A 16,050-nucleotide genomic window follows, 5' to 3' on the forward strand; every position below is an offset into this window, starting at 1 on the left:
TTATTCCTCCTGTGTTTCATTATTTCAGTTGAAGAGGAAGAGGTTTTGCAAAATTTGAAATATAAAATGGACACCTGTACTGGGGCACATAGAAATCCCCATCACACTAACTGATACGAGCAAAAGCAAAACATTTCATTCAAGTCTACCTCCTCCTTCTCCTCCTTCAGGTAATGTGACCTAAGAGGGGAAGACCTTGTACTTCCATGGGATTGGTCCATGATTATGCTTTGTTAGGAATTTAGGAAATTAACAAGGTTCACAGTAAACTTGAAATGAAAACAACATAATAGATGGATAACAAGATGAGAAGGCATCGAGAGACATTGAGAATGGCAGATCAGAAACATTGTTTAACAGAGATCAAAACCTCTTCCTCTTCAACTGAAATTAAACATAGTAGGGGCTAAGAAACCTGAAGTAATTGAAAGCCTAGCAACCCATTTAAATATACAAGCAGTGTCAGACAGACCCAGTACTTGGAGAGGTAGGGACGATCAATTACAAAGAGAAATAGAAATGAAGAAACTCGAAAGGCAAAAAGAAAGGAGACAGCTTTCCAAAGGGAAATGCGGAAGTTAGAAACGGCAGAAAGAGAAAAGGGGAACGAGAGAGAACATCAAATTAAAATGCAGCACCGTTGCAGCCAGGGCACAGAGCTGGAGGAGGAAGAAAGTCTTCTGGATAGGGATCTAGTGGGAGGGATGTTTAGATTTGCACAGGCATTTCCAAAATTTGATGAAATGGACGCCAAGGTATTTTTAACACCTTTGAGAAAATAGTTAACCAGATGAATAGGTCACAAGCTATTTGGATGCTGCTCCTACAACGTAAACTTGTAGGGAGGGCTCGTGAACTCTCTGCATCTTTGTCAGAGTAAGAAGTCTTACAGCACCAAGTTAAAGTCCAACAGGTTTGTTTCAAACACTAGCTTTCGGAGCACTGCTCCTTCCTCGGGTCTGAGCAAGGAGCAGTGCTCCGAAAGCTCGTGTTTGAAACAAACCTGTTGGACTTTAACCTGGTGTTGTTAGACTTCTTACTGTGCTCACCCCAGTCCCAAGCCGGCATCTCCACATCATTGTCAGAGGAAAGGGGGTGGGGAATATGAGACAGTGAAGAGATTATACCGAGTGTTGATGAGTCTGTGGCGGAGCCTTACAGACAAAAGTTTTGAAATATAAGAAAACAGGTGTAGACACCTCCCACTGCTTTGGGAAAGCGGGCGGCATAATCAAACACCCCACCCATCTGGGTTAATCTCTCTTCCAACCTCTTCCATCAGGCACGAGAACTAAACGTCTGAGAACACACACTAAAAGTTTCAAAAACAGCTCTTCCCCTGCTGTTACCAGACTCTTGAATGACCCTGTTAAGGACTGATCTGACCTCTTCACACACCTCTACTAGGTAGCACTGCATTCCGTAAGCTTCACCTAATGCCCGTATCTATATATTTACATTGTGTATGTCCTATGTTTTTTTTTCATGTATGGAACGATCACGGGCAGCACGGTAGCATAGTGGTTAGCGCAATTGCTTCACAGCTCCAGGGTCCCAGGTTCGATTCCCGACTGGGTCACTGCCTGTGCGGAGTCTGCACGTCCTCCCCGTGTGTGCGTGGGTTTCCTCTGGGTGCTCCGGTTTCCTCCCACAGTCCAAAGATGTGCAGGTTAGGTGGATTGCCCATGATAAATTGCCCTTCATGTCCAAAAAGGTTAACTGGGGGTTACTGGGTTACGTGGATAGGGTAGATACGTGGGCTTGAGTGGGTTGCTCTTTGTAAGGGCCGGTGCAGACTCGATGGGCCGAATGGCCTCCTTCTGTCTGGATTTCATGCAGAACAATATTTTTCACTGTACCTCAGTACACATGACAATAAAATAAATCAGAAAAAAACAAATCCATACAGTCTGGACAGACTTATATTGAATTTGAAAGGGTTTAACAAAGTAATATTGAAAGGTGGGTGAGAGCATTAACAAAAGTAGAAACCTATGAGGACTTTAAAGTAGGAATTCTGTGGGAAGAATTTAAAGACTCGGCACCTACATCGTTCAGGGCTCATGTGGAGGAAGAAAGAGTTGAAACTTCAAGACATGCAGCGGAGCTTTCAGCTGATTATGAGTCCATTCATAGGTCAAAGCCTTTCTTCAGACAGTTTTAAATCTGAGAAAGGTAGAAAATAGGAAGGTGCGAGAAAGGACAGTCAAGCAAGCAAGGGAGCGATTGAAAATTCCAAGGAGACACACCTCAAAATAAAAAAGATAGTGGTGAGGAGATAATATAAATAAGGCAAGTTAGATGTCTTCATTGTAACAAACTGGGCCACACCAAGTCGGTATGCTAGAAATAAAACGGAAAGCCAGTTGGAGTCATAAATCTTAAAAGGGAAATATGAAATCAGAGGCTGGGGAAGAGGAAAAGTGGGTGGGGTTTATGCACAGAGGAGAAGAAAAACAATGGGAATGAAAATGTGCGCACAAATGGTACGGGAGCCAGTCTCGTCATGAATTTAGCGGAAAGCAAATTTGGCAAACGCCCAAATGTCAAACCTGGGGCACACCGTAGGACATGGTCAAATGGCCCAATGAAATGCAAAAAAGATAGGCCATTTGAGATTTTCTGGAACCCACCACAAGAAAAAGAGATTTTAAGGTTTCTGGTGGCACCATTCGCAGTGCTGTTGGAAAGAACAAGCACTTCAATTGGACGGAGTACTGCAAAACGATCTTCAAACATTTAAAACCTGTGTGAACATCAAAACTAGTGTTCGCCACACCAAACTATGACAAGCTGTTTAAACTGGCTGTGGATGCTAGTGACATTGGTGTAGGGGCCGTGTCGGTACTGGAAGGGTCTTGAGAATCGTGCTAAACTGCTGTGTCCTGCACAGCCGAGGGGGCCATGCTGGAGGAGGAGGAAGAATAGCAGACCTCATCTGACGAAGAGGACGTGGAGGACCTCCAGCACGGCCAGAGCGTAGAGCCTGGGCTGGCAAGACTGGCCGCCCAACGCGTGCTCCAGGGGCGCTACACGTGGGACAACCGCATCAACTCACGAATTGCCGACGAGAGGACTGGCCACCGACAGCTCCTTCGCCCTGTCCCAAATCGCCATTCCTCCCCCCCCGCTCCCGCCACAACTACCCTTCCGAATGGTAACCATCTCCCCGCAGCCGCTCAAATCTTCCCTATCCCCTCTCCATTCACTACACCTTCTCAGTCCAACTTCCCAGCCTACCTTCCCCTCCCCCTCCGAGGGTGCTGCCACCATCAGCATGGGGTGTTGGCTCCTGGGAAGATGGCTGGACTCTTTCAGCTGCATCTGTAGGGCCTGGAATGCCCTGAAACCCCCTCCTATAGATCCTGGCTCTGTGTCTGATCCTCGACCATTGATGGTATCATACTTCCCAGAAGCACGACACCTGTCTGGACTGCAGCTGTTTCCTGGGATTGGGCAGCCCACCGACCGCCCTTCTCCCTCCATTTCCCTGCCCACTTTCTGACCCTGCCTCCTTTCAGGCCCAGCCCCTTCACAGCACCGACTGGCACACTGCTCTCTGGCACCCTGACAGTGCCAAGGTGAACTAGGGGTTTTTGATTGCCAAGGGAGTGAAGGGTTATGGGGCCAGGCAGAAAAGTGCAATCAAGGCCCCAATCGAATCAGGGCAGGGCGGACTTCATTTGACCAAATGGACTCCTCCTGCTCTTGATCTTCTGAAACATCCTCTGGCCTTACAACCCTCCAGGGTCTCCGCACTCCAACCCTAGCCTCTGATACAACCTCCTGCTCCGAAAATCTCCATGCTCGCTGGTGGCTGGGATTGTCAGCTCCCGCTGAAAGCAAATGGAGTTTTGACCAGACATCAAATTCTCACTTGCGCATGGGCAGCAACGGCCAAGATTGGAGACTCCCACCCCCCCACCCCACCCCCGCCGCCACCTGATTTTAATTACTCCACAACCGCTAGCCATGCATTCAGCTGCCAAGACACTAAGGTTTCTGGAATTTCCTCCCTAAACCCCTCTGCCTGTCTCTACCTCGTTCCTTCTTCAAGTCACTCTGTAAATCTTACCCCTTTGACCAAGTTTTTGGTCATTTTTTATCATCTCTTTATATGGCCTGTTGTCAAATTTTACCCGATAATGTTCTGATATTATCCGGTCCATTTTACTGTGTTAAGCGCACAACATAAGTTAATCTTGTTGTTGGTTATTTGGTGTGGGGGAGAATAGAGCAATGTTCCACGTTAGAACAAGTAAAGTCACCATTTTTGAGTGGGAGAGCTGACTGGTGGTGATTTAACCTGAGGGTCACCACACCTCAGGTGAGGGGCAAGGTTGGAGGGGGCGGGGCCTTCACGTATAACCTCAGCCGGTACGGGGATTGAACCCGCGCCGCTGGCCTCGCTCTGCATCCCGAACCAGGCATCCAGACAACTGAGGATCAGAACGGCAGATCTTAAAGAAGCCAGCACCATTCCCTGCCCCTTGTTGAATATACCGCACACTCCGTAGGTACATAGTAACCAAGAGCAGCATCTTGTGTTTACATCGCACCTTTAGCGAGCACAGTCAAACATTCAAAAGCAGGAGCATAAACACACAGCAAATGGCACCCAATCCAAGAAAAAGATATTGGGAAAAGAGGTGATTTTAAGGAGCAGAGCAAGGTGGAAAAACAGAGACGTTATGGATGGATTTCCGAAGTCGATGGATTGGATAACTGAAGGCATCGGCTTCACCATTGGATAACTGATGGTGAGGCAAGGAAGTGGGGGTACATCAGAGGACAGAAACAGAGAAGCGCATCGTTCTTGGAAGGTCATAAGGCTTTCGGAGGTTACAGAGATGGGGAGATCCCGAATCCTTTCCCCAGAAGGCGGTCATATCACTGTGTCCAATGCCGTGGTCACTGAGGCTGTTGTCTCTCTCTCTCTCTCTCTTGCCCGTACCAGCCTCCCCGGACAGGTGCCGGAATGTGGCGACTAGGGGCTTTTCACAGTAACCTTATTGAAGCCTACTCGTGACAATAAGCGATTTTCATTTTTTAATTCTTACCCAAGCCCCAATGCTGCTATTTGTGCCAGTCAGTGGTGTCCCACTCCCGCACTAACTCAGCCACTGAGTTAAGTTGAGCTGCTACTGCCTCTCGCTACCCACGGATCCAGAGACAGCAGAGAGAGGGAGAGGCGTATTCATAAGAGGAAAGAGATAGCACTGAAGGCAAAGCGGAAGGGAACTGAAATACAAGTGGAGAGACACACATGTCTAGATTCTGGGAGTGAAGAGCTTATCTTACGAAAAAAGGCTGAACTGTCTGGGCCGGAGGCCATTGGGGTTTTGAAGAATGAGAGGTGATCTTATTGAGACATAGGAGATCCTGCGGGACTTGGCCGGGTGGATGCTGAAAGGATGATTCAGCTTGTAGAAGTGACGAGGGGCGAGCTCATCCAGCTGCTCAGATCTTCCAATCCTGTCAATGGTGCACCCCCACCACGGGTTTACCGCAGCGTGGGGTGGATTCAATGGAAGATCCTTGTTCCACACTGCAACCAATCACTATTTGTTGATGCACCACTGTCAATGTTCTCTGTTGATTATTCTTTTTGTCTACTCTCTACGTACTGTGTACGTTCCCTTGGCCGCAGAAAAATACTTTTCACTGTACTTCGGCACATGTGACAATAAATATCAACCAATCAATCAATCCCATTGAAATGAAATGAAATGAAAATCGCTTATTGTCACGAGTAGGCTTCAATGAAGTTACTGTGAAAAGCCCCTAGTCGCCACATTCCGGCGCCTGTCCGGGGAGGCTGGTACGGGAATCGAACCGTGCTGCTGGCCTGCTTGGTCTGCTTTAAAAGCCAGCGATTTAGCCCAGTGAGCTAAACCAGTGGAACCAGGAGATCCTGCCGCTGACGAACGGTGGACCTCCTTCCGCAGCCGAGAAACACGCCGCAGGGAAGCCAGAGAATCTCAAACTCAGGGACACGGTTCATAAATAAAGGGTCTCCCATTTAAGACATGGAGGAGAAGGCTGATTTTCTCTCCGAGGGCTGTGAACCTTCGGAACCCTCTTCCCCAAAGCCAGGGTCAGTTAATATTTTGAAGGAAGAGGTGGGTAGGTTCCTGACTAACAGAGGAGTCAACGGCGATCGAGGGGGGGGGAAAGAATGTGGAGCTGGGACCACAGTGAGATCAACCTGCTGCATTGGTGGAGCAGGCTGGAGGGGTGGGGTGGTCCACTCCTGCTCCTCATTCGTGTGTTCAGATGTAAATACGGAGAGAAAACAAAGATTTAATGAGGAAAGGCAGAAAATAAAGGACAGGAGGGAAAGTCCACAGAGGATTATTTTAGCATCAGCACTTCATGCAAACCACGCCCACGCCAATGCAGTGGGGAAAATGGTCCGTTAATCACTTCTAACCAGCTCAGCAATCGCTCCACTGGCCCTTAATGTGGGACCAATATTGTGAACATGTCTGGGCTTTGAATTTTATTCAGTTGAAAGATGGTGTGTGGTACACTTCATAGGTCGCAAAGGACCAGTAAGCAGCGTTTTGCCAGTTTGCAATGTAATCTTCCTGACTAAACACAGTATCTCGGGTGTGTGTCCCAGGGTGGTCTGTGTCTCTTGGTACTTCCCATACACACAGCTGACTCTGGAACCTAACCTTTATGATGACAGAGAATGACATGGAAATGATAGCAGAGTACAGGCCATTCAGCCCACCTGGCCTATGCTCATGCTCCAAACGACCCTCCTCCCAACCTATAAATAGCAAATATGAACCTAATGAAAGATACGGAAACAAATCACTCCAGCCTTGAAACTGTAAAATCAGAGTAGCAAAATAACAACATAAATAAGTAATGAGGATCATTAGGAACACCACGCCTTCATGAACGATAGAATCATAGAAAAATTGCAGTACAGAATGGGGCCATTCGGCCCATCTTGCCCATGCTAGCCCAAGGACACCCAGGTGCCCCTTCTAATCCCACCTTCCTGCACCCGGTTCATAGCCCTGTGGTTTACAGCTCATAAAGTGCAGATCCAGGTACTTTTTAAAAGAGTTCAGGGTCTCTGCCCTCACCACCAACTGAAGCAGTGAATTCCAGGCTCCCATTACCCTCTGCGTAAAAAGGTTATTCCTCGACACCTTCAGCCTCTTATCGTGAATCTATGGTTCTAGAATTCTCCACCAAGGGGAACAATTTTATCCTGCCCATTATATCTCTTCCCCTCATAGTTTTGTACTCCTCAATTAAGTCACCCCGAAGCCTTCTTTGTTCCAAGCAAAATAACCCCAAACTTTCTTATCTCTCCTTTTCGCCACTAGTCTGCCATTATCTCTTTCACATGTACTGGTTTTATGGAAACAGAAATTCCTCAGAAGGTGACAAGAATGCCTCCGAGAAGCCCTGAACTGTACAATATTTCCTCCAGTGGTGGGGACTGTATCATATTCACAATTCGACTACGCTCTAATCAACTCTTAATTATTACTGGCAGCAGTTATTACAAAGAAAACACTTGCCCATAGATACAAATACAAACATACAAATTGGGGGTCGGAGTCGGCCATTCTGCCCTTCGATCCTGCTCCACCATTCAGTAAGATCATGGTTGATCTGACTGTAACCTCAACCCCACATTCCTGTCTACCCCTGATAACCTTTCACCAACTTGTTCATCAATAATCTACCTGATCTGCCTTTAAAACATTCAGGACTCTGCTTCCAATGTCTTTGAGGCAGAGAGTTACAGAGATCCACAACCATCTGAGCAAAAAAACCTTCTCCTCATCTCTTCATAAATTAGATTTTTAAACAGTGACCCCCTAGTTCTAGATTCTCTGACAAGTGGAATCCTCCTCTCCACATCCATCCTGCCAAAGCCCCTCAGGATCTTAAAGGTTTAAGTCGTCTCTAACTCTTCTAAACTCGAGTGGATGCAAACCTAATCTCTCCAAACTTTCCTCATGAAACAACCCGCCCATTCCTGGTATTCATCTAGTGAACATTCTCTGAACTGCTTCCACAGCATTGACATCTTTCTTTAAATAAACAGACCAACACTGTACACAGTACTCCAGATGTGATCTCACCAATGCCCAGTACAACTGAAGCATAACCTCACTAATTCTGTTATCACTTCCCCTCACAATAAATGATAAGATTTGATCAGCTTCCATAGGTGCTGGACTGTGGCGACTAGTGGCTTGCTATGGGCCAGGGTTTTTAAAAACTCCAAAGTACATTATGGAGTTCACCTGACCTCTAACCTTTGTTGAATTTGGCTGGGATCAGCAGAGGAGCCTGCCTTTCACGTGTTATTCAACAGGGTTCTTTAGCACTTTTAATCAAAAAACAAGCTTTATTCTACGAATTTAGTTAATATTTGTATAAAGACACAAAGTAAGAACCTTTATCAACTACAAACATAAAGACCCCACACAGCTACAATAATCTATGTATAACCCTTGATGAATTGATGAATTCAATAACAAAACCCAAGTAAAACCAGAAGCCCCTTTTCAAAGGTGTTGCCCAGCGGACGGCACTCTCACTGGTATAAGACTTGTTAGTGATACACTGTTCCCCTTTCCAAACAGCAGGTTTGACTTCCTCCCAGAAAGCAATTATCTCCTTTAAGTTACCAAGCAGTCTGGAAACAGCTTTTAAAATGAAGATAGAGAAACACTTCTTTCAAACTGTGCAGTTCAAAAACCAGTCCAAAACTCAAAGCGAAAGTAAACCCTACAGAGCCACAGCCCAGCTCCACCCACATAATGACATCACTGAAGCTGCGTGATAAGGCAAAACATTTCTTGAATGGACATTCATATGACAGGCTTTTCACAGTAACTTAATTGCAGTGTTAATTTAAGCCTACCTGTGACAATAAAAATTATTAATTACTTGCTGTGCCTGTATACTTGCTGTTCCCCACCACACCACACACCCCCCCCCACCCCCCCCCCCCCCCCCCCCCCCCCCACCCCCCAAACACACCACTGCCACCAGCACTAATCATCAGTAAAAGCGCTTCATGGATGCATGGTCAGACAAAAGTTGTTGGGATAGTTCTCACTGGAGTTCAGACGAATGAGGGGGGGATCACATAGAGACTTATAAAATTCTAACAGGACTAGACAGGGTAGATGCAGGGAAGATGTTACCAATGATGGGTGTGTCCAGAACCAGGGGTCACAGCCTGAGGATTCAGCGTAAACCATTTCGGACAGAGATGAGGAGACATTTCTTCACCCAAAGAGTGGTGAGCCTGTGTAATTCATTACCACAGGAAGTAGTTGATGCTAAAACTTCGAATATATTCAAGAGGTGGCTGGATATAGCACTTGGGGAGAATGGGATCAAAGCCTATGGGAAGAAAGCAGGATTAGGCTATTGAGTTGGATGATCAGCCATGATCGTGATGAATGGCGGAGCAGGCTCGAAGGGCCAAAAGGCCTCCTCCTGCTCCTATCTTTTATGTATCTATGTAAGATTGACCCAGAGCTGAAGATGGGCTAAATGTTTGGTTAAAGATATATGTTTTGTGAAGAGTCTGAATGACGAAGATTGGGGTGAAGAGTTAAGTAATTCTGAAAACCCTCCTGAAACCTAAGGGCCGAGATGATTGAAGCTCTGGCCACCAATAATGAAATGAATGGAACATGCAAAATTGTAAATGACCTCTGTTTAAAACTAAGGGACTGCCCATTTTTGACAGAGATGAGGAGAATTTGTTTCTCTCAGGGGGTCTGGAACTCTCTTCCTCAAAAGGAAGCAGTCTTTGAACAACTTTAAGGAAGAGGTAGATAGATTGTTGATACGCAAGGGGGTGAAAGGTTATCGGGGGTAGGCTAGAGGGAGGAGTCGAGGTTACAATCAGATCAAGCTGTGATCCCATTGAATGGCGGCAGAGCAGGCTCGAAGGTCCGAGTGGTCTACTCGGCACGGTAGTACAGTGGTTAGCACTGTTGCTCCACAATGCCACTGTTGACCCGCGTTCAATTCCCGACTTGGGTCACTGTCTGTGCAGAGTCTGCACGTTCTCCCCGTGTCTGTGTGGATTTCCTCAGGGTGCTCCAGTTTCCTCTCACAAGTCGCGAAAGACGTGTTTGTTAGGTGAATTGGGCATTGTGAATTCTCCCTCCGTGTACCCGAACAGGTTCCAGAATGTGGCGACGAGGGGATTTTCACAGTAACCTCATTGCAGTGTTACTTGTGGCAAGAATAAAGATTATCATTATTATTATTACTCCTGCTCCGAACTTGTACGTTCATAGGCCAGAGCTGCCGGAACATAGTTCTCCGAAATATCTGAGAATGAGACATTTTGCCAAGGTGCAAACGCTAGATACGGATATTCGGCGGTTAGTACACAGCTCATCCACAAGAAAAATCAACTACAAAGGAAAAACTGCCACTGAGCCTATGTTTGGCAAAAATCAATGAGCGATGAACATTGTGCCTTGTACTTGACACGTCCAGGTACCGGCTGCATTCTGTCTGCTTGTACGTTCGTGGAGCTCTTCCTTCTTGACACAAATGCCGGAATTTTCAGCAGGTACAGCGCTGACAATGTGACGGATGTCAACATGACTCAAGGTGTCGGGAAAGCCAACAGTTGCGACGCATCATCCTTTTGGTTTTACTGCATCCTCCTGAACACAAACAGCTACAAGCTTCAAGGAATTAACTTTGGATATCTGGGTACCCGTGTCTGCAGGTGCCTGAAGGTCATGGAGAATAAAAGGTGAGCAAGGTACACTGACACCAATGAGAAATAATTGGTGTGAGACTCCCCAAAGCCTCTCAGCTCATCATGCAGGCTTTTCTTATTAAAACTAATTCTCCAAAAATAAAGCACTTGTCAGATCAATCAATAAAACTAATCATCGGTAAATCCTTTGGGGTGCCTTTCTTTCGAGGGTTCCAGCAAGCTGGCTCGAGCAATAGTCAGTAGCTCCTTCCAAATCCATTATAAAAAGGACATTTGCCAGCTACTCTGTACTCTGCCTCATCATTTACTCTGTAACAGAATGGAGCAAACAATGATACAAGGAGCAGGCTCTTTAAATCTCATAGGCAGTGATTAAAGGGTGGTAACATTACTCAGTTCTATGACAAAACATGAACACAACGCAGCTGTAACAACGGCACAGAATGTCTTCTATTTGAACACATTGGACAGCATAGAATAGAATAGGCTGCTCCATTAGTGACACAATTTTGCAGTACTGAGCTGACCTCTGTAAGATTCACTTTATCGACAGTGATGAGATAAATCAGCGAGAAAACGGCCATTGAGCCTGCTATTCTTTACTTAAGGGAGAAGAACTCTCCGCTTTCATCCTTCGAAATTTAGACAATAACATTCGATTTTATAGATGCTGTGTAAAAGAGATAAAGCTACAGGTTTAGATCATTGAGGTAGAGAAAATGATATGAAGGAAGAGATTATTTACTTGTCGTACATCTTCTGCTTCAGTTTCCTTTCTCAGCCGTGAAGGTAGGTTGGTCAGGGGCTGGGAAGTCTCCACCAAACACCTGTGCCCATCACAGTTTTCACAGGCAGAGATACCTCTTGTCAGAAACCTCCCCTCTCCGCTCTTCACCTCCAATTGGCTATCACAATCAGATATATTTATGGCAGATTCACAGAATCATAGAGTTTACAGTGCAGAAGGAGGCCATTTGGCCCATCGGGTCTGCGCTGGCCCTTGGAAAGAGCACCCTACTTAAGCCCATGGCTCCACCCTATATCTGTAACCCAGTAACCCCACCTAAACCTTTTTGGACACTAAGGGACACATTTTTAGACTGTGGGAGGATATCGGAGCACCCGGAGGAAACCCACGCAGACACAGGGAGAAAGTGCAGACTCCACACAGTCACCTGAGGCGGGAATTGAACCCAGGTCCCAGGAGCTGTGAGGCAGCAGTGCTAACCATTGTGTCACCGTGCCGCCCCTAATTTCTTTCAGATTTGGTTGAAAGAGCCATTTCCAGATCAATATTTACCACTCAGCAAATGCCACTGAAATGGTCGGTCGGACATTTTTCTCGTCACTGTCTGTGGAATTTTGTGCCACGCAAATTGTCTGTTGCATCTGCTTGCGTTGCAACCGTGCTGGTGGAGGCAAATTCAGCCTCAGCAGGGGGCACGAACTGGTGTTTGTGGTTGGTTATACACCCTGCGCAATTTTGTAAAATAGGACAGAGGGTGTAAAAAAGCAGACAAACTACTCGCGTCTATTTTGTGCGCAGATAATATTGAAGGCTGGATTCTCCGGTCCCCAGCTGCGTGTGTCTCAGCGTCGCACCATTCACTGGCGGCGAGACTCACTACTCCCGCCGCTGGTCAATGGGATTTCCCATTGAAGTCACCCCACATCGCTGGAAAACCCAACGCCTGGAGAATTCCGGCCTAAACCCAAAGCACAATGGGAGGCCAAGTGTTTTCTTGTATTAAGGGCGATTATGGGTAATCCCTGATTCCTTTTTGTCAGTTGTTTATGTAAACATGCGGGCTAATGTTTGGGGGTTGGTGGGAGGATGGGACCATTGTTATTGTTATGGGGATTGACATATTTATTGCTGATTATTGTTTATTGTTGGTGGGTGTAAATTTGGGAGAAAATGTGAAAGAGGAGAATTAAAATATTTTTTAAAAAACACAGTCTGAAGTGTCGGCTGTAGGTTAAAATTTACATAAGGCGCTCACGGTAGCACAGTGGTTAGCACTGTGGCCTCACAACGGCAGGGCCGCAGGTTCGATTCCCAGCTTGGGTCACTGTCTATGCGGAATCTATACGTTCTCCCCATGTCTGCGTGGGTTTCCTCCGGGCGTTCCGGTTTCCTCCCACATGTCCTGAAAGACGTGCTGTTAGATAATTTGGACATTCTGAATTCTCCCTCAGTGTACCCGAACAGGCGCCGGAATGGAACGACTATAGGCTTTTAGAACATAAGAACTAGGAACAGGAGTAGGCCATCTGGCCTTTCGAGCCTGCTCCAATGAGATCATGGCTGATGTTACTTTTCACAGTAACGTCATTGCAGTGTAAACCTACTTGTGACAGTAAAGATTATTATTCATTTTGAAGGTGGCTGGGGCTCAGTGCAATGGAAAAAAAAACTTAGAAAGAGCTGGCATCTGTCCAATTCCTTCCAACGACCACGCTGTTTAGGATAATGGTAAATGTGCTCTCAAGTAGAATATGTTCTTAAGTGTCACAGTCGGAGTGCTGTCTTACATGGCCATAGTTAGCATGCAAAGAAAATCTCAATCCTTGTTAGCGGGTTGCTGGAGAAAGCTGTGTTATGCTGTCTGCATGTCGCTACAGCCCAAAGCATTTTGAATGCTGTCAAAATAATTGGAACCGAGTAAACAGTTGAATTTTAAGCCGCGACAAACAGGTGAGTGAAGTGATAAGTTGAACCATTTAATACTTACCACGACATACATTGCAGCACCTATTTTCAGGCTGAATGTGTTCAATCAGGGGGCAATCCAGAGTTGGACATGTTTCATGGACAATGGCCATCGTTCGGTTCTGTCGAGCATTAATAAAAGCTATTATTTGACCAACATACTTTTAAACAGTGAGGAACAAAATGAAACTTTAGCACCATGTCCAGTCTCAGACAGTTTTGAATGGAAACTTTGCTGAACCCACAACACTTATGTATCCTAAAAGCTCATACACGCATTGAAGTTTAACCCCTTCAGGACCTGAAACAATTTTCAGTTAATGACTGATAATCTAAGTCATGTTGTTTCCAGCCATATTCTGTAGAAACATATTTTTATTAGAATGTTAAGCTGAAATAGATCATAGAATTTACAGTGCAGAAGGAGGCCATTCGGCCCATCGAGTCTGCACCGGCTCTTGGAAAGAGCATCCTACCCAAGGTCAACACTTCCACCCTATCCCCATAACCCAGTAACCCCGCCCAACACTAAGGGCAATTTTGGACACTAAGGGCAATTTATCATGGCCAATCCACCTAACCTGCACATCTTTGGACTGTGGGAGGAAACCGGAGCACCCGGAGGAAACCCACGCACACACGGGGAGGATGTGCAGACTCTGCACAGACAGTGACCCAAGCCGGAATCGAACCTGGGACCCTGGAGCTGTGAAGCAATTGTGCTATCCTCAATGCTACCGTGCTGCCCGAAATTCAAACTTCACTATCTGCCGTGATGGGATTCGAACCCAGGTCCCTAGAGGATTGCTGTTGGTCTCTGGATTACTAATCTACTGACAATACCACAATACCACCGACTCCCAGACACATGAAGTATAGGCGAGTAGGAAATAGGTTTCTTACAACAGAGGAAGATTTGTTCTTACTGTTATGTGTGTTAATACCTCTCCTCATTATTCCCCATCAACCCAATCTTATCAGTTCTTCGAATGTAGCCGAATTCATGCACAAAAACTCCGCAACTGGTCACTTATACAAAACCACCTGAACATGTCGAAGGAAAACACACCAGGGAGAGATTTCCTTTGATCAGTGAGCAAACGATTGTAAGCATCTTCTTGTGAAACAGATTTGTAATTTTGTGACATAATGAACACAGAGGACACCTTCCCAGTATCGGGACAATCATGTTTCCAGTCAAATATATTATTATGTCTTTGGAAGGACAAGCAGGAAGGAAAGGGTGGTGGGGTAGCTTCGTTAATATGAGTTGGAATAAATACAATTGCAAGAAATGATCTTGGATTGAAGTATGTAGAATCCAAATGGGTGGAGTTAAGAAATAGCAAGGGGAAAAAGACACTAGTGGGAGTAGTCCATAGCCCCACAAATAGTACCTATACTGTAGATAAATCAGGAGACAATAAAGGCATTTTTTCATGTGTCAGCGCAGACTCGATGGGCTGAATGGTCTCTTTTGCACTGTATTTTCTGTGATCCTGTGATGTAAAAAAGGCAGTTCTTTAATCATGGGTGACTAATCTTCATGTAGATTGGGAAAATCAAATTGGTGGTGGAAGCCATGAGGAAGAATTTAGAGTGTATTCGGGACAGTTTCCGAGAACACTATGTGGATAATCTTCTGGCCACGTTGCACTGGAAGAGCATCTCGCCGCGGTGCAGAGTGGCCGGTGAGAGCCGGGAGGCCCCGCTCCCGGGATCCACTCGGCTTGCAATGCCTGGTGAGATTCAACACAATCTCGCGAGACGTTGCAAGGGGAATCCCATCCACAATGGGCAGGATCAGATTTTGGGAAATCTGCATATTAGAGCGAGGTGAAGGCAGAAAGCTTCACTCTGATGTGCAGATTCCGAGGTACCTGAGGCTTTGGGATTCAATCCCTTCCTCTCAGCGACCTTGGGCGAGTGCTGTTCAGCAGATGGAACGACACTCGTGGGGGTCTCCAAGTGGATCAGAGGCCCCCAGCTGCATGCCTTTTTGGCAAGGTGGTATCCTGGCACTGCTGGTGCCACCTGTCACCCTGATATGGCCAGCCTGGTGCCATGCCATGGCAGTACCACCTTGGTGCCAGCCTGGCACTGCCTCGGTTTCCAGGTGGCACTATCAGCTGGCAGGGGCACTGTCAAGCTGGCATTCTTTGCGCACGTGAGATCAGGCCGGGATTGCCCGCTGTGGGTGTTGGGGGGTTCGTGGGGGGCAGAGGAACACTCCCACATTGCCTTCAGGCTGGGTGAGTAGAGGATTCTTTTAAGAATGGCGTACCGCTCGCTGGCCACAACAGGGAGTTCCGGCGAACTGAGCTCTCCATTGTAAAAAATGGGCAATATGTGGCCTGGGCCGTGCGTTCTCTGTTTAGGCCTCTTATTCAAAGCACGTCACATTGAATAGCCATGTGTTTCTCGAGACTGTGAGTGCCAGGAAACAAGTGGCTAAACGCGCTCGCTCGGGAACTTTGTTCCCTTTTGTGAAGATCGCGCCCCATGTTATGGATCCAACCAGGGATCAGGCTATTTTCTATTTGGTAATGTGTAATGAGGCTGGTTTAATAAACAATCTCAGAGTAAAAGATCCCCC

The 16,050-nt window shown here is 46.4% G+C and overlaps 1 protein-coding gene across 5 annotated transcripts in view; it reads right to left on the minus strand.

The window, feature by feature from the left end:
- LOC119971968 (protein kinase C-binding protein NELL1-like) overlaps positions 1 to 16,050 on the minus strand; it is a 926,238-nt gene that overhangs the window by 631,748 nt on the left and 278,440 nt on the right. For all 5 annotated transcript variants that reach the window (XM_038808351.1, XM_038808348.1, XM_038808349.1 and 2 more), the window contains exon 11: positions 13,477 to 13,576. In XM_038808351.1, coding sequence (XP_038664279.1) covers positions 13,477 to 13,576 — 100 coding nt within the window. The remainder of the gene's footprint in view (positions 1 to 13,476; positions 13,577 to 16,050) is intronic.

This window comes from Scyliorhinus canicula, chromosome 9 (assembly GCF_902713615.1).
Source record: "Scyliorhinus canicula chromosome 9, sScyCan1.1, whole genome shotgun sequence".
Taxonomy (NCBI): domain Eukaryota; kingdom Metazoa; phylum Chordata; class Chondrichthyes; order Carcharhiniformes; family Scyliorhinidae; genus Scyliorhinus; species Scyliorhinus canicula.